The 18,717-nt window shown below is 36.7% G+C and overlaps 1 protein-coding gene across 3 annotated transcripts in view; it reads left to right on the top strand.

The window, feature by feature from the left end:
- The window catches only part of DTWD2 (DTW domain containing 2), a 196,649-nt gene extending 178,227 nt beyond the window's left edge, over positions 1 to 18,422 (top strand). For all 3 annotated transcript variants that reach the window (XM_080804993.1, XM_080804994.1, XM_080804992.1), the window contains 2 exons: positions 11,148 to 11,276; positions 17,264 to 18,422. In XM_080804993.1, the coding sequence (XP_080661119.1) occupies positions 11,148 to 11,276; positions 17,264 to 17,434 (300 nt within the window). In that variant the 3' untranslated portion in view covers positions 17,435 to 18,422. The remainder of the gene's footprint in view (positions 1 to 11,147; positions 11,277 to 17,263) is intronic.
- Positions 18,423 to 18,717: the final 295 nt, after the last annotated feature.

The following is an 18,717-nucleotide window of genomic DNA, read 5'->3' as shown; positions in this document are numbered from 1 at the left end:
TTAAACTACAAGAGAAGCTTTCATTAAGCAGATGGTGAAAAACAACATAACAATAAACCACAATTTGTTAAATATTGCATATCATCATAGCAATACATTTTTTGTAACTAATGCTTTCCACAAAGACATGTGGAATTAACATGCCATTGTTTTGATTAACCATCTAATAAAATTTTCTTTTAAATCACTTGAAAAGATGAATGATGGGCTTTGGGAAAATTCAGTTTTAATTTGGAATCAGAATTCTTTTCTTACTGAATAGTAAGGAAATCCCTGTTTGGTATTTCTATTCTTTCCCCCTATTCTTTTCATCCTCCCTTGCGGTTATCATGATTCCACCACTTTTTGGGGTTGGGGATTCTTCAGCTTTATATGTGTCGCTGAACATGAATTCATTTGTCAAACTCAGTATCTAACACTCATGGACGTATTTTTCAAACTACAATGTTGATAGAATTATGCCATCTTGTCTTGATACTATATCATTAATGGCTATCACACAGTACTTTATGGTGTCCAGATTGTGTTGGGATGGATTCATTGAAGAAATATGAGTTCACTTTTTGGATTTCACTAGCTCTCTGAAATAGTCTAAGAGAATTCATTAACAGAACAAGTATAGGCATCATGGCACATCTCAGGATGTTGACAACACTTACATGGACAGCAGTCTTCATAAAATTAAATTCCACAATGCCACACACTAGATGTAGATTGTATTCTTCTCTAGCACTTTTTTCAGCTCTCAGACAGGATAGTTATTGCCTATTTGAGTTTCAAAAACTTATTTATCAATCGGCAGGTCTTTATATCCTTAGCACTCTGTTAGGCTGACAGGAAGATAGTGATTCAGGGTCACCATTTGCCTGCTTATCGGTCTTTACATAAAAGTGAAATAATAATATGTCTGCGTGTGTATCTATTTGATATTGCCTCTGCAACTTTTTCCACTTTGCCTGTTCAGTGATGAATGGAAACATACGTGAGGTTTAATCTGGGCTCTCACAGTGTTTACCCAAGTGATGGGAGATAAGGGAATCTAAGAATTTTAGAACTTGAAAGATTCTAAGAGAGAGATTTAAATCAATTATTTTATTTATTAGGGAAGTGAGACCCTGAAAAGTAAGTAACCTCCCCGAGGTCGCACAGCTAATTACTAACAGCTATTCTCTGTTTTCTAGTTTGATTTTAGTGTTTTGTATAGCAAAGAAGACTTCTAATAATAAGGGAGGAGCATTTATTGAACTAATGCTTATTGTGAGAATTTTTAATAACATGTTTTATTTTCAAATGTTCATAAAACATGTTTACAGTCAAGAAATACTTAATGCTTGTAAAGCCACCATTTAAATCAAGAAATAGAATGTTGTTGGCACCCGAGAAGGCGTGGTCCCCCATTCTACCACATGTCACTACCTCCTTCACTACCTTCTTTCTTACCTCCAGAAGTAACAGTATCCTGACCTTTATTATAATTATTTCTTTGTTTTGTATTTATGTATATATGTGTTCCTAAATTTTTTTTGCCTAATTTTTGAACTGTTTAGAAGCCAAACCATACGATGTATGCTCTCTTGTATATTGTCTTTCTTCACTATTATATATTTAAGACTCATCCGTGTTATTGTTCATACCTGTACTTTGCTCATTTTCGTTGCTGTACAAAATCCCATTATGTGGATATATTACTGTGTGTTCTGTTGTTGGTAGACATTGGGGTTGTTTTCAGCTTGGAGCTGTTATGATCAGAGCTGCTGTGAATGTTCTTGTGCACAGGGCATGATGCACATATGCGAGAGTCCCACCCAGTGTGTACCTAGAAATGAACTAGATGGATCATGGCTTAAGCATAATTTCAGTTTTACTAGATTGAACCAAATTGTTATAAAGTGATTGTAACTGTTTATGCTCCCACCAGCAATGTATGGCTGTTGATCTCTCTAACATTGGGTAATGTCAGTGTTCTAAATTTTTTGCCCATCTGATGAGTGTGTAGTAGCTTCTCATTTTGTTTTAGTTCTTGTGTTTATTAATGTGGTTTAACACACTCTTATTATATTTATTGGCTATTAGATGTTCTCTTTGTTGAATTGTGTAATAACATCTCTTAGCCATTTTTCTTTCAGCTTTTTGACTTTTTCTTATTGGTTTCTAGGAGTTCTTATGTATTCTGGATCTGAGCCATTTGGCAGTTGTATATATTGTGAATATATTGTCTTTTCTCTCTTTTTATACTGTGTCTTGGTAAATGGAATTTTATATTTTAATGTCGTTGAATTTCTCCATCCTTCTTTTTCATGGTTAGTGTTTTTTTTGTATTACAACATTCATTCTTACCTCTCCCTCATATTCTCTTATGTTCTTCTAAAAGTTTGCAGTTTCATCTTTTACATTTGTATTTAATCTACCTGTAATTGATTTTTCTGTTTGGTGTGAGCTATGGGTCTAATTTCATTTTTTTCTCCCATATGGCTGCCTGGATTATTGCACATTTATTGTCCCAGCTCCACTCACTGAAGATGCCAGAATAAAACTCACTGTGCTGGGGTGCCCCCTCTGTCATCTATCACCTGTGCACCTATGTGAGAATCTCGGTCTAGGCTTTCAGTTCTTTTCCATTATTTTATATGTCTCTGTGCCCCCTCCACCCTGTTAATTAATGTTGCTTTACACTCGGTCTTACTGATAGAGCAAGTTCCTCACTGTGTTCTTCCAGCCTATCTTGGTTCTTTCCCCCCTTGCATTAACATATAATTTCAGAATCAGTTTTACGAAATCACACTTTACGAAAAACCTCTTCAGATTTCTACTGAGATTCCATTCACTCGCAAGTCAGATTTTGAGAATTAACATCTCTCCAGTATTTAGTTTTCCATCCTGTGAACGCTGTGTATGTCTCCTTTTAGTTAGGTTTTTGCCATGTTACTCCATAAAATATAGACTGTAATTGAGACAGTGTTCTATAGATATTTAAAATTCTACATATTTGGTCCAGTGGTACACAAAAGTTAAATAATTAGTTAAAAATATACCCAGGTCTTAGAAGCTCTGATACTCTGCAACTCGTCATTTCTTGCTATTTAGGTATCCTGTACTCTGTATTGTTCACAGGAACATAGCAACCTGTTGTTAAACAACTCTTTTTTTCTTTTTTTAAAAGATTTTATTTATTTATTTGACAGACAGAGATCACAAGTACGCAGAGAGGCAGGCAGAGAGAGAGGAGGAAGCAGGCTCCCTGCTGAGCGGAGAGCCTGATGCGGGGCTTGATCCCAGGACCCTGGGATCATGACCTGAGCCGAAGGCAGAGGCTTTAACCCACTGAGCCACCCAGGCGCCCAACCAACTCTTTTTTTATGTCTGTCTGCACTGTAATAAGGTCAATTAAACATTACACATAAGTCACACACATGAAGAGGTATAGGAAGATGAGAAAATAGCAGAAAGCATTAGGCAGATAAAATAATCTTGCAAGTTCATGCAAGAAATGAACATTTTTTCTTTTAGAAATGATTTTCAAACATCTTTATAAATTATTGGTCTGTCTTTTATTTATATAGTATTGTGTGGGAATGTTAAGGAAATATCTAAGGATATGGGTACAAGATCTAATTATTTTGCTGATGATGACACTTTTAATGATGCTCAGATCACATACTTCAAAGTTGAAAGAGTAAAAACCAAGTTGTTTTTTTTTTTTTAATAGGATTCTTACTAGGAATATTTTATTTACGTGGCAAAGTGACTTGTTCTTTTCCAGCATTCAGTGAATACTCTCTTTTCTTCTTCTTCTTTCTCCTGTCTCTAAGACTACTTTTTCTCTATCTACTCCCTAGCTTTTCATCTTCCATCCTGTAGAAGTTGACTTCCAGCTCTGTCCTAACTCATAACTCATTCTACACCCTTGGCCAGGCTGTTCATCTGGCTGTATTGCGGTAAATCGGAGAGCTTCAGGCCTGTTCATTCAATTATGGAGAAGGCATTGTGACTCACCACCACATCAGTAAAACCACCCTCCTCACCCTCTTGGCCTGTAGGGACTGCTTACTGTAGGGCGCACGTTGCTAAACACTTCGTAGAGACTAGCTCCTTAAAGCACAGGCATCCCCTGAAGTTGTTAAAGTTCTAGGCTCTGAGAGTTGGAAAAACTTGTCGGAGGTCATACAGCTATTATGTAGATTTAAATTTAGGTGTGTCTAAATCCCCATCTCATGCTTTTAGTTGTGCCTTCCACCCCGTAATTCATACACACTATTTTAATTCGAAGTTACAGACGAAACAAATGTTTTTAATCAATAAAATGCACCATTTCGCTCACTAAATTTTAAAATGTAAGTCTTGTGTGACAAAGCAACTTATGAAGTAATAGTCTAATATATGCTTTATTTCACACCTCAGCTAATTTATGACTTATTTTTCTTTTTTCTTTTTCTTTCTTTTTTTTTTAAAGATTTTATTTATTTATTTGACAGAGAGAGATCACAAGTAAGCAGAGAGGCAGGCAGAGAGAGAGGAAGGGAAGCAGGCTCCCTTCTGAGCAGAGAGCCCGATGCAGCGCTCGATCCCAGAACTCTGGGATCATGACCTGAGCCGAAGGCAGAGGCCTAACCCACTGAGCCACCCAGGCGCCCCTATGACTCATTTTTCTATAGCCATTTACGAAGCCATGACGGCTTTTGAAAGGGATAGAACTGCTAATTGTTAAATGAAGTTTATCTTTGGTGAAAAATGTTTGACTAGCAAGGCATTCTAAAATTGATTATTGTTTAGGTAAGACTAGTTTGTCAGTTTCTCATATCCTGAGTAGGTTTCCAATTTAAGTTTCTTGATAAAGGATATAAACTGATAGAAACCTGATATGAAGAATGCATATCTGTAAGTGTATTTAAGTTGGTCATTTCGAGTTTCAGTGGATATCATAAAAGTTAGTTTCTATAGCATGTGTTCAGCAGAGACTTGTCTTTAGTAACTGTAGTTGGAAAAAATAGGCATCAGGACAGCAGAAAATAATGCAAAGACTTGTAATCTATGGTAACATTCTTTCTTGGCATTGTTGCATAGCATAAAATTCTGTTAATTTACTGAAATCACTCTAAAATCATCTCCAATTATCTTTTTTTTTCAAAGATTTTTTTTCAATTTATTTGTCAGAGAGAGCACAAGCCAGAGGAGTGGCAGGCTGAGGGAGAAGCAGGCTCCCTGCTGAGCAAGGAGCCTGATGCTTGGCTGCATCCCAGGACCCTGGGATCATGACCTGAGCTGAAGGCAGACGCTTAACCAACTGAGTCACCCAGGTGTCCCCATCACCAATAATCTTAAGGAATTTTTTTGTTTTCATGCCCCCACTAATTTTTTTTTAAAGAAGATGCTTAAAATTTCAAATAAAATTTTGTTTTACTTAATTATGAGAGATTATTATATTTCGGTATTGTTTTAAACTTTAGGATAATTCTGTGAATTCAGAAATTTTAAAAGAATAATCATGCCTAAGAACAAGGAGACCTAAAGATTGCTTCCAACTCTATGGTTCCATGAATCTTTGTGTTTGTACTTTGCTTCCGGATATACTTACATGCACACGGTTTCCAGTGACTTCAGATATGACTAAACTGGGAGTTTTGTGAAAGATTGTGGTAGATTAAATATTTTTATTAACAAGATAAACCAGTCATCAAGATATTTGGCTAAATATTTCACTCTAGAGAATTTTAATTTTATATCATTATTTAGAGTTGCTTAAAATTGAAGTTTCTAAGTACTTAATTTTTAGGCTTATGAATTGTGTATTTGCATTTTTTAACCTTACAGTTTTTGCATTTTGAAGAATCAACACAGAACTTTATTTCTCATTTTGATGTATAACAAAGTGCTAAAATTTAAGCCACATCTATATACAAGTGTTGTTTAGTTTTGTTTGTAGTTTTGGAAATGGGTTTTCCCATAGAATTTCTGTTGTGCAATGATGTTTCTCAGGCCAACTGAGAAAAAAAATAACTTGAACAATCATGTGTTTAGGAAATAGCACTAATACTACCATTTCATCTGTAGCTAATGCCCATTTCAGTTTTATTTTCATCAAATTTTCTGAGTTTCAGCATTAGTCCTGGAATTCGATGAGCACTGGGTATTTTATGCAGCTGATGAATTATTGAACACTACATCTGAAACTAATGATGTACTATATGTTAGCTAATTGAATTTAAATTTTAAAAAAAGTAAAGAATTTTGCAGGCTTCAGAGTGTGGCGGGGTTGGAGTAAGGCATGGATGCTGATATTTATGAGTAACTTTCATGCTTGTATAGGAGAAGACCCTTCCTTTTATATGAGTATTTTCAAACCATGATCAGAAGAACCCTAAAATTCTTGAGGGCTGCCTCAGTCTTGCTTTCCACAGGAAATAGCTTTGTTTTTATTTGTTTCATGTGTTGAGGTTTGCCTTAACCTTTAATTATTAGCTTGGTGATGGAGTTCCACTCTTGAATAGGACTTTATGCGTTCATGTGTCTGCTCCACCATGCCTGATTTTAGAACCTTGAGTTAGTTACTGCACCCTCTGTGCTTTCGTTTTGTGCTCAGTACAATGGAGATCATAACAGGACTGACTTCATAGGCTTTCTTTGAGTATGGAAAGTGACAATACGTGCGTATTATCTAGAAGGGCACTTACTGTCCAGTGAGTGCATGAAAGTTTGAACATAAGTGGCTAAGTCTGTGTTAGAACTGGCAACTGTCTGATGCCAAAGTTAGACTCTTACCACTATTAAATCACACTGTTGAGTTAAGCTGAGGGAATGAAAGGAATGAAGGGGATTGAAAGATTGAGGCGAGGAGAAAAGATTCAGTGCCTCTCTTTCAGAGGTTCTCTTGCACTGCAGGCTCGGATGATGAATCTTGCTTGTGGACGGTCATAGAAGAAAGGCTGCTGAAGAAAGGAGGGGTTTTTTGTGTGTCTTCCAGTGGTGAAGACTTCAGGATGCTACTGAAAGGGAGCTTTTTTCGGCCTCTTCTAGACTAGAGTTGTTTCAGGAAACAACTGTAAAGTAGATTGGTTTTCCTAGAAACCTGTAACAAGGAGACTGATCAAGTGATTAGAAAGTCTTGTGATTCTTAATAATTGAGAAACACAGTAGTTTTATATAGTAATGAAACTAGGCTTAAAATGCCCGAGTACAGATAACAAGTAGTCACCAACAAATTATAAAAATATAACATTTGTGGGGCCTGGAGGTACGAATTAAAATTTTAATTTTGGGGGTGCCTGGATGGCTCAGTCATTGAGTGGCTGCCTTTGGCTCGGGTCATGATCCCAGGGTCCTGGGATTGAGCCCCACATTGGGCTCCCTGCATAGCAGGAAGCCTGTTTCTCCCTCTCCCACTTGCCCTGCTTGTGTTCCCTCTCTCTTTGTGTTTCTCTCTGTCAAATAAATAAAATCTAAAAATAAAAAAAAATTGTTTAATTGAAAAGTAAAATTTTAATTTTGAGGTCTTAATTTATTTTGTTTGGCAAAAGAACTAACCAATTTATGTTATAGAAAATTATTTTAAAAATGCTTATGTTGTATTATGCAGAGAAGCCATGGCATGTTCTTTCCTTGGATATTTACTTATTTTGTGGCCTAAAAGCTATTGCTAAACCCCCTGTATATGCCACGTCACCCAGGTTTTTAATGACATGTCCCTTCTGACACAAACAGCTAAAGATATGCTAGGAAGGAGACATTTGAAAACACCCTTTTTAGAGGGATCTAACAGTGGTTGTCGTCATTAGACTGTTACCTAGTATTCTTGTATGTTAAATATACATTTAAGGTTTAATGGAAAAGAAGAAAGAAAGGCCTTGTAACTAAAGAGTTTCCAGGATTTCAAATTTTAGCCAGTTCAGAGAATCAATGGAAAAGATCTAATGCTAACTCTAGAAATAAGATCTGGAAGAGCTGGCTGTTTCTAAAATGGGAGTTGTATTATAGGCTCACAATCTTTACCAGTAGGATTCTAAGCCAACCATTGATTTTTCTTTTCCTGTAGGAGAAGTTATGTCAAGAGCAGTCAAACAACTTAAATCCAAAGAGATCCGGCTTCTAAAAATATCAAAATTACTGAAGCATTCTTTGGAAATTGCATTCCTATATAATAATTATATATCAATATTATAACAATTATATGATACATTAATTATGTTCTGATATATAATTATAGTTAATACTATATATTATATATAATTTTAGGATTGATTGCTTAAAGATAGGTTTCAACAACATCAGGTCCATCTATGTGATTTTTATAGGTGAGGAGGAACTGAGCATCGAAATGATTTGAATGAGATTAATTGATTAGCTTTTGTCAGGTTTGTAATAATCCTGGTTTTTCAATAGAGCCTCATACTTTAGTAACATATTAATTTTTTCTGTTCTTAAAATGGTTATTTTTGCCTTGGGTTTTCTTGAACTTTTAAGACAAGGCACTTTCTGACAAGTTATTTATTATGATGCCTGTGACTTCTCAGGAAGATGGATCAACAGGATTTCTTTTAGTTCCTGCCCATTTACTCACTGAATCAAGACTGACGAAGGTGATACAGCACACAAGCTTAATAGAACCTTTGAGAAGATTTCATTCACATGCTTTTAATAATATGCATGTTGATAATATGACAGATCTTAGTTATTTATGCTTTTAGTAGATCTGGTTACTGGATAAATCCTGGAGAGATGATTATGAAGGACATTCTGAAGTCTTCTAACATTGGTCAATTCCAAATTCTGAGATTTTAATCAGCAGAAAGTAAAATTCCTTACTGAAATAACAAACTTCTTTTTTATTTTTTAAATATTATTTTATTTTATTTTTTTACCAACTTCTTTTTTAAAAATCAAATCTGTTCCAAGGGTGCCTGGGTGGCATGGTTGGTTAAGCCTCAGACTCTTGTTTTCAGCTCATGTTGGGAACTCAGTGTTGTGAGATTGGGCCTCCATCGGGCTCTGCGATCAGTGTGGAGTCAGCTTAAGATTCTCTCTCCCTCTGCCCCTCCCACCTGCTTTCTCTCTCTCAAATAAATCTTTAAAAAAAAAAAAACCAGAAATCAGATATTTTCCAATAAACAAAATTCACTCTGAATTTTGCATGTTTCCCAAAGTTTTAGTTGTAACCAGATATTTATTACCAATTTCTCCAGGGATAGACTTGAGTGCTGAAAGCAGTAGCTGGCTGTACTCTGTTTTCTGGTTGACCTGATGACATCGCAAAGCTGTTAGTAATTACAGTTAATCAGCATCATGAATTATGCTTACAGTTATGTAATCATAGGCTTTCTTTTTATCATTACACATTTCCTCCATCTGTTTCCCTCTCTGCATCTATTTTCCATCTTTTACATTGATAGAAATGTAGAGTCATTTTAATATGATTATTTCTAAAACATTATTAAATGTGCTTTAAAGGATTTATCCCAAAATGAAATACATTCTACAGTAAATCTTTCATGATGCCCACTTTGCTTTTCTCCCTTCCTCTCTCCCCCTTCTTCTCCCTTTTGCCCTGCCTCCTTCCTCTTTCTTAGGATAGAAGGGATACAAGTTGTAGAGAATTATTTGAATAAAATGCATTCAGAGTAGAAGAACCATGTTTCTCATTATGGGGGCGGGGATGCATAGGAAACAAAGGAAGAGAGACAGCTGGGTTTAGTTGGTGAAGTGTCTGCCCTCGGCTCGGGTCATGATCCCTGGGTTCTGGGGTCGAGTCCTGCATTGGGCTCCCTGCTCAGCAGAGAGTCTGCTTCTCCCACTCCCTGCAGCTCCCCCATTTGTGTTCTCTCTCTCTGACAAATAAATAAATAAAATCTTTAAAAAAAAAGAAAAGAAAAGAAAAGGAAGAAGAGGACTGAGGGACAAGGTTCCATGGATGAGAGAATTTTAATGCTTTAAAGAAATGAGAGACTCATGGAACTTCAGAGATGTTAGAAAATGAGAGAGAACACCTGATTTTATTAAGTTGCTGTGTGTTAACACTTAGACACCACTACTTCATTCCACATGCTTACATATTTTATGAGTAAAAACTGAGATACTCATCTACCAACACATCTTGAAATGTGATTCTGTAGAGTGTGGGCTAGGAATATGGTTTTATGAGTGTAAGATTACTTGAGTTTCATTTAATTAAAATAGGAATCAAAAGGCCAGAATGTTGACATTTGATTTTCTGTTGCCTTTCTCATGTCTGACTCTGTCAGTTTTTAGGTCTCACTCAGCTAATATGTGTGTGTGTGTGTGTGTGTGTGTGTGTGTGTGTGTATGCTTACTTGCCTGCGCACAGACATACGCCTGTCAATTTATATTAAGAAATAATGGAAGCCTAAATCATAAAATAAAATAAAAAACCCCAACTGTCAGTTCTCCAAAGTGATTAAATTATTTTCGCTTCCGCTGCAATGTATGAGTTTCCTTTGCTTCATATTCTCTCCATTTGGTGGTGGTAGTCTTTTTGATTTTAACTGTTCTGTATGGAGTGTGAAATGTTATCTCATTGTGATTTCAATTTGCATTCAGTCATGTTAAGCACTTTTACATGTACCTATTTGCCTTTCTTATATTTTCTTTTGTGAGATGTTTTTTCATGCTTGTGCCCATTGGGAAAGGATTATTAGTCTTTTTACTTTTGATGTGTAGGAATTTGCATGTATTCTCATATATTTTCAATGTCATATATATGTATAACTATCCTCTTTTGCTATTTAAGAGTAATAATATTCAAAGGATATTATGTATGGAAGATATTGATACATTTAATATTTCTTTCTTTCTTTCTTTTTTTTTTTTTACAGATTTATTTATTTATTTCAGGGAGAGAGAGAGAGAAAGTGTGAGTGGGGTGGGAGGGAGGGGCAAAAGGAGAGGGAGAGAGAGAATCTCCAGCAGACACCCTGCTGAGCATGGAGCCGGACCTGGGGCTTGATCTCGTGATCCTGAGAGCAGGACCTGAGCTGAAATCAAGAGTTGGACGTTTACCTGACTGAGCCATTGACTGTGCCCCAATACATTTAACACTTCTAAGCTGGCAATTTTGGAAGGAAATTAGTATTTAAAACACAGACTTTATAATTTTCAATTTAAAACAAAAATTACATCCTGTTATTCTGTTTTCATTTCAGGTGCAGTTAAAAACTAGCATTTCTAGTCAGTATGTAATTCGGACACAACCAACTAATAGGTGCCTTTCTACACTGGAATGTGCAGCTGCTGCTCTTTCCATTTTGGAGAAAAATAATTACATACAAGAGGTATGTCTTTGGAAGGTTATATAGTTTATGAAAGGAAGCAGTTTTGGTTAGATTTTATCTAGAAAATTTAGAAATGCATAACTTGTTAAATTTGCAGCTCAGGTGTCAAATTGAATGTTTCTGGTGATAGAAATTTGTGTGCATTTATAACCTTCTTTCCCCCTCTGGTGTTTTTCTGTGTTAGTTTAGCATCCAGATTGCATTATTTAAATATTCATTCTAAGCTGTGCAAACAGCATTTGTAATAAGCTAAATTGCTTTTAAGTAGCACAGCACTAAATACAGGGGTTTTTGGTTAGATTTTTCTTTTATTTTTTATATTTCTCTTTTAGCATTTTCTGTTTCTTGTACACAGCTTTTTTCTTTCTAATTAAAAGAGTATTTTAGAGCAATCCCCCCCTTTTTTTGCATTGGTGCTTTTATTTGAGAAGTTGTACCAACTTTTTGTTTATCTTAGTCACTACTTGCTTAGGGTGTAGAAAAAATAATTTTTTGAGAAAAAAATGCCTGCAGAATATGAAAAGGCTATAACCTACAATCATCATTTTATTTAATTTCCATGAAAGCCTGATGATTTTGTATGTAATTAATAATCATCAGTAAAGAATGATGTTCATTGAGCTCACAAACATCTCAGTCTTTTGGAACATGTTTTGCACTTGAGGCAAAAGAAAAAAGAACAGCAAAATAAGACTTAAATTGTTAGAGTTTTTTAATCACTGAAGATTTTTGATAAATAAAACTCAAGAAGAAAAGTCAGGGGATAATCAGCATAACTAGATGAAGTTTTATAACTTCTCTTTCACATACACACACACACACACACACACACACACATACACACAGTACTCATCCTTGTCTTCTCTCTCTCTCTCTCATTATACGCTCTGGGTACTATTACAAGAGTGTGCCTTAGCCGTGAAGGAAATTTCAGTAATGGACAAAAGCTCAGGTCAGAGTAACTGGATTGGTTACCAAGAGAAAGAACCAAAGATGTCCAGAGCAAGGAGAGTTAAAGAATGTGAAGCAAGCCTTGACTTGCCTTTTCCCTCTCCCCTACCCTAAGCCATGGGAAATGTCAGAGTTGGAGGCTTTTCTTCTTATGAAAGAAGTAGGCTTTCATGAGTAGGCTTTTTTGTGTGTGTATCTTTGTAAGTAGAATTTGTTTTGGGTCTAGGCAATTTCTCTTTCTCTGTTCTCTCTTCTTTGAAGAAGAAAAAAATTTCTTGAGGGACTGTACATCTTGTCCCAAATGACCAGAGTGTTTTTTGACTTTTCTCCCTCTGCTCTAACCTTATCACCTGTTCCCATGTATCTAGCTATCAACAAAGCTCTTTATATACCCCTATACTTGTTTTTCTGTTTCGTTTATATGTTCTTGTGCAAAAATAATATATTCTTTTTAGGCATCTTAAAAGAAAGATGAAACTGAACGCTGTTATTTAAACTTGCTTTCTGTACAGTCTCTGTATTTTCCTTTTTGTTGATTTAAAACTCTGCAACCAGCTGACATCAGACCAGGGACCCATTAAAAGCTCCAATCTTGAGGGAAAAATGTAATATTCTTTGGCTGTGGATTTGGAACTTTATTTCCTCTCCTTCTTTGGGGTTCTGAAAAGAATTGTCCATGGGCCTACATCTCTTATTTCTACATTGGAATTGGATCTTTTACTTCAGTTCTGAACAGAAGCTTTATTGTTATTGGTGGTGATTTAATAATGTCGTTGTTATGCGATGGGGCTAGGGGTTTTGATCGTTTTTGTACTACTACTGCTAGTGCTGCTACTGCTCCTTCCTTCCCAGCTTCATAAGATACATGATTCTGGTATTAGTTAATGTACCATTCCAGCAGGAAGCTTGTCTTATGCTCTGAGTATAATATCCAACAACAGGCAAAATTCAGGATACAGAATGGCGACAAGATCCCTCCTATCTTCAGCTTTTGTTATTGTTGTCTGTGGGTCAAATGGCACGCGAAATCCCAAAGTAATAGTGAGGTCCTATAGTTCTCTTTCTGTGTGCTTTGATCGTCAGGAGTAGTCATACTTCAGTAGCCAGGAGAGGAAAAATGGTGTTTGACAATCAGATGCGTGAGTTGGGAGGTGCTGATAAGATTCTTGGCTAGAGCATGAGCAGAAGAAATGCATAATGGAACATCCCAAGTTGCTTATTATTACAGCTGGCAAAAAATTAGCTTTCTCAGTGGGGGAATCCCAAGTCTAGCCTGTTCAAATCTAGCTACAGTTTTTAAAAAAATACATTAGTTCATTCTTCTGAGAAATGCAGTTACTATCTGTTCTGAATATAGGTGCTTTCTCTCTTTCCTGAGGGGGAAAGCCATGACATACGTTTGTTTCCCCAGTAACCTTTTATTAGGAGCCCCCTAATGAAATGTTAAGACAATGGGGCAGAGTAGTAATTTTTCAGCTGGCTTTATTCTGTGTGGGTAGGTAGGGCTCCTCAAAATGAAGAACTTCGCATAGAAGAACATTCTTAGTCTGCTGGCTCATCCTTGCCCTTTATTCCTGAGCAGCTTTTCAAACACTCACAGTGGCTCAGGGTGAGCTTTGAAGCAGGCTTGAATGAAACCTCCATCACTTACCATCATCACTTTTTGCCCATGAGCAATTCACATAATCCCCTTGCGCTTGTTTACTTCCCTGTAATGTACCCAAAATAGTTACCTCTTAGTACTGTTGTGAGAATTGAGTGGAATAATGTATGTTAATTGCGTGACACAAGGAACTCAAGAAGAATTAATCCCCTTGTTCTTCCTTGTCCCCGATTCTTGCCAATAAATTAACAAAAAGTTTGAGCTGAAAATTGGTGGTTTTCTCTCAGCTACTGTAATATTTACCAGGGCTTTTCATACCGTGGAGGTCTTGAGCTTAGGGATCTTTTTTATAGTAAAATGTTTTCTACTTCTGAAGTTTTACCTCATGAGCCTGTATAGCTAGATGGGGTAAAGCTTCGTGCACGGCCTAAGTGCCTTAGCCCTGCTCGACAGCAGTAGCTGGTCAGTCATGGCCCCTTGAGAACTGTCACTTTATACCAGCTGACAAAAGGTTTTATAAAACACTGATTCCTGCCCCCCCCCCAAATAAACTTTTAGAAATGAACTTATTTTGAAAGTGGAGGATTTTGGATTTTCATTGTTCCTCTGAATCAGTCTGTTTCTCCTGTAGCTTCACATTGCCTGGGGTATAATGCTTGTTTATACAGAAGCCTTGTCACTTACTGCCACGTGGTGTGATAAACACATTAGATGCATCCCCTTAGCGTAACCTAATAAAGACCCTGTAAGGTTGACATTATTTCCCTCCTTTTACGGATGGAGAAAATGGCAAGGAGAAGTTATATGACTTACCTGGGGACACATAGCTAGTGATGATTACACCAGTCAGGAAAGGCTAGATGCGACTGCAAAATCAGAACGGCATCACACCACAGAGGTCTACGCGTGTGTCACACTGTCTTTGCTGTGGGATCACTGGAGGCTTGTGCTTGCTACAGTCCCTTAGGGGCCTAGGGCTGGTGGAGGCACCATTTAGATATGTCGTTCTCCTCTCATCAAGGAAGGCGTAAAGGGAGCTGGTGAATCATACATTCTTTTAAAGCTTCTTTCCAGAGGTAACACCAGTATTTATGCTCACATTTCATTAACCAAAGCAAGTGATATGGCCGCACCTAATTTCAAGGATGGAGGACTGGTGTATTTGTGAACAGCCCTACTGAGTACCACACAGATGGGGTGGGGATCTAATCTAGATCTGTCTCCACAACTCCTTCTCTTAGTTACCTCAGGAAACAGGTAGAATCTTCTTTTCAGGAGGTAAACATTGGGGGCCCTTACCAATAGGAATATTAGGATTCTGTCCATCAAGAATCTGATAAATGTCATAAATAGCAACAGAACCTTCAGTTGTCTCAGTCTGTGTATAGTCTTCGGTTTGTTTTCTGGGGATGGTGTTTCAGGATCCAGTCAGTCTGTGCTGACTCTGTAAAGAAATATATAGTCATTTCCACATTCCGTCTCTTATTTGAACAACTTAAAGGAAATCATGATAGCATATATAAGGGGCTTTCTACACTAACGGCGTGCAGAGTTTCTCCAGGAAGTCTGTTTCTTTCCCATTGGTGTACGTCAGGGATTACATGGGGTTGCCTCTGACAGAGTGGCTCCCTCTGACAGAGTGGCTCCTACAGTGCTTGGACCACGTATGTACGGGCTTCTTTTTCTCCTGGGTGTAAGGGATGCTGAGGTGAGCAGCCCAGGGCTGGGCATCACTTCTGTCTCTCTGTCCATCATCGAATGGATGTATTTGACTCTAATCTTTGTGTTTATTGCCTAGGAGTCACATGATAGTTATCCCACCCCCACAGTCCCTTTCCAGGCAAGAGGAAAGTGCAGGAGCCTCTGCCTGTTGAGTCTGTCCCGTTTTAAAGAGTGTCTCTGGAAGCCCCACGCAGGCCCCCCCCCCCCCAATATCATTACACGGACTGTGTCGGTAGCCAGTTAGCATTACCAGCTGGGTACATTGCTACCTGGAATAACATTTTGGATTTTTTTTAATAAGAAAAAAATAAATATGGAGAGGGAAATGCTGGTGACTTGTCGCAGTGTCTGAGTTCAGTATTGAAGTAGAGAGCTGATGTTAAGCTCTTTGCTGCCACTCTCTGTGGATGAAGGATGATACATTTTTACATAGATGTTGTGACATTTTAGTAGATAAATCTGTCCGTTTTTTTTCTTTGTTCCTTTTATTTCTAAAAAAGAGTTTGCTTACTCAAGTTTGCTATTGTTACTTGGGAGATTTAGATCAGGGATCTCAGGCCCAAGGAAAGAATCTGACTCAAAATATGTTTTAAACATGTGACAGAGTGGGATTCTTTTTCTTTTTTCTTTTTTTTTTAATTTTTGAACTTGAAAAATTTGAGGTTGGGCATATACTCTAGTTGTGTTTTAACCACCATCATTCTTTGTTATCATATGGGTCCCCCCCCAACCCCTGTACATGTTTATGTTATATGACTGGCCCTGTCGGTATTTGGATTTAGACAGGTATGTTTATAGTTAGAATTATTTTCAAATGTACCAAATACCAGAGTATTGAACTTGCTGTGGTCCCCGGACCAATGTGAGAGAATTAGTAAACCTCTTACCCATTGCTGCTGTCATCTGATTGTTCTCAGGCAGCAGGAAACATGCATTAGTCTGTGATTGAAGCTGAATTAAGGGAATTAAGGGGCGCCTGGGTGGCTCAGTCGGTTGATTTTGGCTCAGGTCATGATCTCAGGGTCATGGGATAAAGCCCCAGATCTGGCTCCCTGCTCAGCGGGGAGTCTGCTTCTCTTCCCCTCTCTCTGTTCTTACCCCTCTCATGCTCACCTCTCTCTTTCTCTCAAGTAAATAAATAAAATCTTAAAGAAACAATTAATTTGTATCTAAAGGTCTCTTTTACTGTTACACATTAAATTATTATAATGCAACAGTTTTTCGAGGTATTTGAATATGTTAATGTATAAAACTGAATTTGGACTTTATCATCTCTATGGTTTTTTTTTTTTATATAAGATTTTATTTATTTATTTGGCAGAGCGAGATCACAAGTAGGCAGAGAGACAGGCAGGGGAGGGGAGGAAGCAGGCTCCCCGCTGAGCAGAGAGCCTGATGTGGGACTCAATCCCAGGACCCTGAGATCATAACCTGAGCTGAAGGCAGAGGCTTAACCCACTTAGCCACCCAAGTGCCCCTATGCTTGTGTCTTTTTACCAGAATTCCTTAGCGCTATGTAAGGTATGAATTAAAAGAAATTTATATTTGGAAATCATCACATATTTAGTAGAGTGTCTATTACTTTTTGTAGTCAAAAGCCAGTGATAGTAAAAACAAACATAATAATCCCTGTTTATGAAGAAAAGGCTAGATACAATATTGTGATTTGTTACAGACACTATTTTAGTATCTTTTTTTTTTATCTTCACAGACTTTGCTTCGTCCTCTTCAAGCTTTATGCTCTTTCCAGCTTCAGCACGGTGCTCAAATTCGCCTCAGCAAGGAACACCTTCTGAAGAATGGATTATATCCTAAGCCAATGCCAAAGAACAAACGCAAACTCAGGAAAATGGAACTGTTAATGAACAGTGTTAAAATTTAGTACAGTTGTTTCATGGTGCTAGTTATGATGTCTTCCACTGATAAGAAAGACCAGGTTAAGATTTCAGGAAATTTAAGTCCATGGGTTTTTGACTATCTGAATAATGAGATTGGCATACTAAACTCGCCCAGAAGAAGGAAGTAAACCAAATAACCATAAAAAAGCAAATAAAAAAAAAATTCACTGTCTCCATAAAAAGCAAGGTTTAATAGTGTATTTGTTTTAAAAAATGTGCCTCTAAAACATTTTTTCAGATCCATTGTTTGAAATGTGATTAGTTGTTGAGTGAGGTTAGAAGTTCTTTTTTATAAAATGGAAAGAAATTATTGTACCTGATCGGGGCAGTAGTCTTTTCATTAATTTATAGATAGGTGTAGATCTATAATAGAGGGCGCTCACATCAATATGCAATCCTGTACATAAACTTTATAGTTTGTAATAAGTAACAAAAATAATGATCAAGTAGTTGAGATTGAATTAATTTATTTCATAGAATACTATAACAGAATAAGGAAACTAAATATATTTTTTAGGGCTTAATTTGAATTCAGCTATTTTGATTTAAGTGTTCTACTAATTGCCTGAATTTTTTGGTATTAGAGTACAGTTGGAGTATAAAATTATATTAGCTTCAGGTGTTCACCATAATAATTCAGTCTTTATATACATTGCAAAATAATCACCACACAGTAAGTCCAGTCAACATCCCTATATATTTATGAAATTTTTTTTCTTATAATGAGAACTTTTAAGATATACTTCCTTAGCATCTTTCCAATATGCAATATTTGCAGTTTTGCAGAATTATTAACTATAGTCATCATGTTTTATTTTACATCCCCATGACTTATCTATTTTATAACTGGTAGTTTCTTCCTTTTGCCTACCATTCACCCTCTGCCTCCAGCAACTGCCAGTCTATACTCTATATCTATGGGCTTGTTTTTTTGTGTTTTTTTTTAAATGATTCCACATAAAAATGATATCAAATGATACTTATCTTTCTCTTTGTGACTTATTTCACTGAGCAATATGCCTTCCGGGTATATCCATGATATCAGAAATGACAAGATTTCAGTCTTTTTTTAATGGCTGACTAATAATCCATTTCAGTTATACTTTGATGGCTGTTTAGGTTATTACCATATATTGGCTGTTGTAAATAATGCTATAGTGAACATAGAGGTGTATCTTTTCAAGTTAATCTTTTTGTTTTCTTTGGCTAAATATCCAGAAATGGAAATACTAGACCATATGATAGTTCTATTTTTTACTTCCTGAGG

Source organism: Martes martes (assembly GCF_963455335.1).
Source record: "Martes martes genome assembly, chromosome: 5".
NCBI lineage: Eukaryota > Metazoa > Chordata > Mammalia > Carnivora > Mustelidae > Martes > Martes martes.
This window is presented reverse-complemented; position numbering and strand designations above follow the sequence as displayed.